The 7518-nt window shown below is 36.1% G+C and overlaps 1 protein-coding gene across 6 annotated transcripts; it reads right to left on the reverse strand.

The window, feature by feature from the left end:
* Positions 1-241: 241 nt before the first annotated feature.
* LOC149553787 (serine/threonine-protein kinase AFC1-like) lies at positions 242-6274 on the reverse strand. 6 transcript variants are annotated; one of them, XM_089789145.1, is made up of 12 exons: positions 6055-6274; positions 3490-3715; positions 3324-3350; positions 3052-3205; positions 2879-2927; positions 2622-2736; positions 2419-2510; positions 1999-2149; positions 1832-1896; positions 1644-1741; positions 1405-1510; positions 242-1305 (listed from the first exon to the last, which is right to left on the reverse strand). In XM_089789145.1, the coding sequence occupies exons 1-12, from the start codon at positions 6157-6159 to the stop codon at positions 1144-1146; spliced, it is 1350 nt and encodes a 449-aa protein (XP_089645271.1). In that variant the 5' UTR covers positions 6160-6274; the 3' UTR covers positions 242-1143. The 6 variants fall into 6 exon arrangements, with proteins under 6 accessions (XP_089645271.1, XP_089645270.1, XP_089645272.1 ...); XM_089789144.1 differs by having other exon boundaries at positions 1999-2152; XM_089789146.1 differs by lacking the exons at positions 2419-2510; positions 2622-2736 and having other exon boundaries at positions 1999-2152.
* Positions 6275-7518: the final 1244 nt, after the last annotated feature.

Below are 7518 nucleotides of genomic sequence, written 5' to 3' on the forward strand. Positions count from 1 at the left end.
TAAAAATCACCTTGCATGCCAAGTCTTACGTGCAATCAATGTCCATGTAGTCCGGCAATTATTTCTTATCATGATAAAGGCGATTTACATCTCTAATACAAATCAGATCGTCCTGCATCGGTAAAATACTGACAGTAGTGCAAACAACTCTATCCCATTATAGCTGAATTACGATATCAACGCCAAATATTTAACTAAATATATCTTCTTGCCCAAATACAAAATATGGAGATCTTGCATGTAATTAAAATCCATTTTTTTCCATTGGTGGAGAAAGATCGGTGGCATGCCATAAGGCAAAAAGAATAGTATCATACATTTCTTACAATATGCTTTCAACAACCAAGGCACAAGAATGGTATTTACATTTCTCACAAGAGGCGGATTCTATTCTTGTCAACCACCTGTCGGTAACAGACATACAGGTTCTCTGTTGGACATCCCGTTCTTGGCGTTAATACAAAATATGGAGATCTTGCATGTAATTATAATCCATTTTTTTCCATTGGTGGAGAAAGATCGGTGGCATGCCATAAGGCAAAAAGAATAGTATCATACATTTCTTACAATATGCTTTCAACAACCAAGGCACAAGAATGGTATTTACATTTCTCACAAGAGGCGGATTCTATTATTGTCAACCACCTGTCGGTAACAGACATACAGGTTCTCTGTTGGACATCCCGTTCTTTCGTGACAAGGGCAAAAATTTCGCTAGCCCTTCTTTTGCATGCAACTGGTAATAAACCACTTGTCCTACAAATTCACATTTGCAATTCTCATCTGAACAGCCATTACAAGAGGTCATCCTTTCTTCCACTGTGCCGGCCATTGCTTTTGTATGCAATTCCTGGCATATCATTTTCCTTTCTTCCACTGTGCCGGCCATTGCTTTTGTATGCAATTCCTGGCATATCATTTTCAGCGTGCATACTTCCGAAGTCAAAGAAGACATTTCCAACTCCGTCTACAATTTGTGGCTAGCCTATCTTTTGGGTGCACTTAAATAGTTCAGTGCGCACGTTGTGTCTTGGTTACAAAGATTTTATAAACTCATCCAACAATATTTCTGAGAATAGCAATGGCAAACCACGAACGACACAGCTTTACTCCATATCCTAAAGCAGCCGGCATTGAAAAGATTTAAGATGAACCATATTCTTTCCTCGAGGAATTTTTTCCAAAGAAAGGATGTCTCAAAGCGTCTCGAGCTGTCAGCCTCTCTGAAGGTTCAAACTTGAGAAGGTTTTTCAGCAAGTCAATAAGGAGACCAGCCGAGTGATCAACATGTTGCATGACCAAATTCTACAAAGACAACGTACAAAGTTAAGATTTGCTTAAAAGATCAAAAAAAACTGCATATTAGTGTTCAGTCTCAAACAAAATAAGACATGATAAACATACCCCAAGCTTCAGCGACTTCCTTACTGCTCTAATGCTATCCCTTGAAGCTGCTGCTTCTGGCCAGTCCAGTCGTGTTCCATGTCTGAAATATTTAGCAGATCTGCCACTGTCAAGACAAGAATGTTTCAGTCATGCTTTAGTGTGCCCATAAAATGAATCGGCAAAAGAACATATTTTTCCTTTCGCAGCACAAAATATAATTATGTTAAACATTCCCCTAAAAACTTCAAAGAACTCACTCTGCTTTCTTTATCATATGCCTGGGCAAAGGCCCCAAAACCCTTTCCATCATGGCAAGATGTTCCAAGTTTTCATGGGTTTGAAACAATGTCTCTCCCTACACATTTATGTCGATTCCATGATTATAATTCAACTAGCCAGGTTCATATTCATTGCATATATAAATGTTACATCATAAATATGTTACCGTGCATAGTTCCACAATCATGCATCCTACACTCCAAATATCACAAGGATAGTTCCACCCAAGACCTGTTAAGATTCATAAATTCTTAGGCACAGATTCTTTTATTATACTAGAAAGGCTTATTTCAATTGAGGGTGCTATCACATTGTCGGCCATGGCAGGCTTACCCAAAATGACCTCGGGAGCTCTATAGTGCCTGGTTGAGATCACCGATGTGTGATCTTGATCTTCAAATACAGTGCTTCCAAAATCAATCAACTTTATTGCACTCGACTTTGGTAACCTCATTTGATTGTCTTCTGATGATCTCTTTGTGCCCTTCTAAAAATACAAGATATTAATCAAGATCTATTTCTTTGGGGAAACAGGATTACGTATTAAAATATATAGTCCTCCACAGATGACAAGAGAATGTTATTATTTCATAACAAAAGCAGGTTTAGTTACTCCAATACAAACACACGAACCACTTAAAATAACTGAACAAGATGCGAATAAAACCATTTTTAAACGGTTACTTCCTCTTATCATCCATAACCATAAACACCGATTACAGTACCACTAAACTAGAATCACCAGTGGGCTACCTTATAATCAGGCACCTTGATAAAGTCTGAAGAAACAAAAAGTGTATTTTCAGGCTTTAAATCCGTATGGACAAGTTTCAGTTCATGCATATCTGCCACACATCATTTGGTAATATTAGGGGAAACAAATCTATTAGAAAACCACAAGTGGCCAATGCATTAGTCAACCATTGTATATTAAACTCAAAGAGTTGCCTACACACATGCTACTGACTCCAGAAGCTGTCTTCCAATCTCACGGACAAGATCAATGGGAAATGGTCGAAAGCTGTTTTTCTGTAGATAATCGTATAAACTTGGCCCAAGCTTTTCAAATACCTGTTTAATGCAGTTTAATTCATCCATGAAAACCTTAAGGACTCTAACAACCCAAAGAAAATCTGCCGAATATTGAGATAAAAAAAGATTGATGTTGAGATCGTTGATATCAAGTAGATATAAATTGATCTAAAATACTCACGATACAAGTGTGGTTCCTATAGTCAAACCACTCCCGCATTTGCACGCAACTGAATAAAAAGGTCAATTCATATCACTTTCTCAGAAACAACCACCACCGGAAGAATAATTTATAATAACAGTCAACTGTCAGTATAACGTTCAGACAAAATCATATGAAATGCTGTTACATACCGCTTGCCACTTCTATCATACTTTCCAACTTCGCGAAGCACATCAATTTCAATTAAAGCTTCCTCTCGATATTTCTGTAAGCCTCGCGTAACTTTAATGGCTACATGATCCATTATTTTTCTATCCCAACATTCCAAGACTTGTCCAAAGGTGCCTGCACAAATTGTATTTTCATTAGAACTAGATAGTTCTTCTATTTTAATTTGTAAAAAGAGAACGACACTATAAAATGTTGAAAGAAAATGGCAAGCACACAGAATAACCGAACATACCTTCACCCATTTTACTGAGAATCTTATCTGCAAAACACAGAAGATGACACATGTAAGAAAAATGATTACAAACAATAATACATGATGGAAGAGATATATGCGGTGATCTTTAAAAGCCATATCCCTTTGGGAAAAATAAAATAAAAGGCCGGCGATTAATAATTACAGCGAGAGGTTAAATTGTCTCCGAGAGCAAACTGATAATGGCCCTCTTTGTCGTCATTTCGCCATGGAGGAGAGATATGGCGATATGGTACATCTCCATTTGATGCTTTAGATGAAGAAGTGGAACCACTGTGCTCCGACTCTGCACCTGAGAAGGGAGAAGACTCATTTCCGTCCCCTTCTATGTTTGAAATTGTTTGCCCAAAGAGATTCAGTATATTCTGAGCCTGTAGAGGGCATCATTTCGCGTAAAATCTTTTAGTGAAAGATAATGGAAATAAACTCCATTAAAACGATTGTCAGCTTATTCAAAAATCACACTACTAATTCAGAAGCCAGCAATATTACAACATAAAGTCAACACCACCAAAAATCACTCAGACCATTAACGAATACTGAAAACCCAATATTACCAGATACTGAAAACCCAACATCATTACCGACAACACGTAGAGCCACAGTTATTAAGATACCAAATAGATTAAGCTACAAAAATACAATTCTACATATCGTGAAATTACCAAGAAAGATATTTATTAAATTCTCCATCAGAATAAAATCACCATTATTGCAATATATCAACCATCCAATAGTCACCAAAAACCGAGATCCTTCACTCACATATTACGATACTATGACGCAGTTATTCTCCCTACCCGCTTTAGTCTCAGGTTGAGACTGGCCCGAAACTGATAATTGACCAATTTTTATATGCCTAAGAGATCTATCAAATTGCCGTCGCCAAAACCCCCTAACTCTTCCACACAAGTCTTACTATCCCGCTTCTTTCCCAACCGAGTCTCAGGTTCCTAAACATCCAAATAAGTAGTGCAAATAATACACTTGAAAACGTCCAAACCTAGAATTTACATGATATGAAATTAATTATTTATCCTTCTTCGTAGCAAAATTAGCCCAAAAGGCCTACTATTAAAGTCAGAGAGAAACATCAAATCGTACGAACCCACAAATAGCAACCCGCTAACTTCCTAGCCACTCGAGGCTTAGGTTCAAAAATACAATAGAAAGTGCAGATCTAAGCTTATAGTGGTCACGTGACTGGCCCAATGGTCCAACCATTCAAAAACCCATGGTTTGAGGTAGATATATAATAATAATAACCTCGACCATCATAATGCGATATCCCTGCAATCCTTTGTTGTTGAGAAAATTCAGTAAAATATAATGTTGGTAAGAAAATAACAAACCCCTGGTTATTTAAAAAAATTGTTAAGTTACGAAACACAAAATATTCCAAAACCCATATAACAACCGACTATTTCTACAACCCACTTGGACCTCGGGTTTTAAAATACTCAAATAAGCATGGTAACAACATATTACAAGCACAGATCTAGGACTCCATAGGGCTTGAAATTAACCAAAATGGTCCAAACACGAGGAACCCTTAATTTAAAATATATCTTATCATATAACTCCAGTTGAACCTCAGGTCCTAAAATACATTTCAAAGTGCGGATCTAAGATTATAAAGGTCACGACATCAGCCCAAATGGTCCAAACACAAAATATTCCAAAACCCATATAACAACCGACTATTTCTACAACCCACTTGAACCTCGGGTTCTAAAATACCCAAATAAGCATGGTAACAACACATTACAAGCACAGATCTAGGACTCCATAGGACTTGAAATTATCAAATTAACCAAAATAGTCCAAACACGAGAAACCCTTAATTTAAAATATAACTTATGGTATAAATCCAGTTGAACCTCAGGTTCTAAAATACATTTCAAAGTGCGGATCTAAGATTATAAAGGTCACAACATCAGCCCAAATTGTCCAAACGTCCAGAAACCCTTAAATTGAGGTAGATCCATCATACAAACCACTATCTCCACAATCTTCATAGTAAAATATACATAATATCAAAAGTATACAGTAAAATACCGTAATAAACCATGAAAGAAACTAAAAATGAAATTCTGAGTGAAGTATAGTCACCAATAAAGCTAACCCAAAACAGAAAAGGAAAATAAACTAAGAACGCATTACAAATTTGCGAAGTTACGAAACTCAGATCTTCCAAAACTCCAATATAACAACCAGATCATTTCACAACCGCTTTGAACCTCGTGTTCTAAAATAGACAAATATGCAAGGAAAAAGTCCAATTATAAGTGCAGATCTGAGATTTTCTAGGGCTTCAAACTAACCCAAATGGTCCAAGTACAGGAAACCCTTAATTTGAAATATCTCTATCAATGAAACCACACATTCCACATACACAACCGTGCGATACACATCGACATCTGTCAGAAGGATGCACAAAAATACCCAAATAACGATAAGATATCAAGCCCTGATTCACTATAATCCATTTGAAAAACCCAGAAAAGATAATCAAAACCTCTGCCCATTTAAAAATAAACCAGGAAAAAAAAGAAAATAACAACACACCCAGAACTTAAAAGGTCAGGATTTCGCTTCAACCCATCAAGAAATTTGTTCTGAAATAAGGTGCCTTTTGCCAATAGATATAATTCACGAAAAACCCGGCTCAAAATAAACATCTAAAAACATAAACAGATAACATCCGAACCTTTTGACCAGAGGGAAGCACGTCCCATGACGATGTTAGCTTGCGCCGTTTCTTTGGACGCTCGTCGAGCAGGTTGTGAAGAGGGTATTCTGCAACACAAGCCATGGCAACTGATCTGCAAACACGAGGGTTCTAGGGTTTGTTCTTCCGGCGAGAACAAGAGAAGACTTCTAGTGTGTGGTTGTACAGAGAAACCTAAAAGAGAGATAAGGGTTACGACGCGAAGGTGAAGAATTATTCGAGCATATGTAATGAACACTTTTTGGAATATTCGATTTTATAGTGGACTCCAGACCCCATCTATCCTCCATACCGACCTCCCTTTGCCGTGTGGTGAAAGTTCTTTTCTAAAATTTAGGAATTTTAAGTAAAAAATATATAATTATTAGTTTCATTTGTCCTTGTTAAACTTGTTGAACTAGACGTTAAACATATAGTTTAAATATCTTTAAATATTCTTTGGGAAACTATATGCTATTGTTCCTCGTCATATTTTTTATTTATATTGGAGTTATATTTTAAGAAAGTTAGAGAGAGTTCAATGGTAGTATTATTATTAGTTCATCCTCTTTTAGGCAAGATAAGATAATACATAATGTTTATTTTTTGAAAGTTCAACTTTGATTAAGAGTTAAGAATTAAGGGGTATTCATCCTGCCAAAATATGTTCAATGAGCAATCCTTGTGTCATCCCTTATGATCTTAGATTTTTTGCACTCAACAAGACTTGGTCCCCAGTGGATTGAATTAGAATAGTTTTTTAACATCCACGAGGCTAAACATAGCCTATGGGACAACCTGTCAAATTAAGCCAACTTTAATAACTTAGTTTTTTTTCTTGTGCATTTTGACGATAAGCATACCCAACTTCTCAATACACTCTTTACTAAATACATTATAACAAGAGTTGTTAGATAAAATATTCACAAATTTATCCATGTTGTCCTTGTATGTCTCACATTCTATAATAAAGTGTTGTTCAATTTCTACAATCCTAAAATTGTAAAATGTGAAAATTGTGTCTTCTCAAGCTTCCTTTGACCTCTTCCTTATTACAATGGAATTGATGTAAGTTGGCTCTCAACACTAAGTAATAAGAATTTTAGCTCTCCAATAAATGTTAGACCATATGGGTGCTTTTTGAAGTTTATTGCATGTGGGATTGAACTCATTGATATAATATGTTTTCTTCCTTCCGAGCCCATTTTCCCAATTTCTCTTGTAAAAAAATGTCATATCGACGACCTTTAGTTCTTTGTTAATTATGGAGTGCATATTAAAATGAATATTCCATTTAATTGTCCACTTTATGTTTTTTTTTCATCCATGTTTTTTTACGTTTGCACAATATATCATTAAAGACAACTCTAGGCCATCTAACTTCTTCTAAATAAATTTTCTTTTTAGATAGTTTATGAGACAAATCATAGCTCAATGAATGCAACCCCCATTTCACTTGACACA

The sequence above is a fragment of the Cupressus sempervirens genome, chromosome 6, assembly GCF_028749045.1.
Source record: "Cupressus sempervirens isolate cs-2001-9-10 chromosome 6, ASM2874904v1, whole genome shotgun sequence".
Classification (NCBI taxonomy): domain Eukaryota; kingdom Viridiplantae; phylum Streptophyta; class Pinopsida; order Cupressales; family Cupressaceae; genus Cupressus; species Cupressus sempervirens.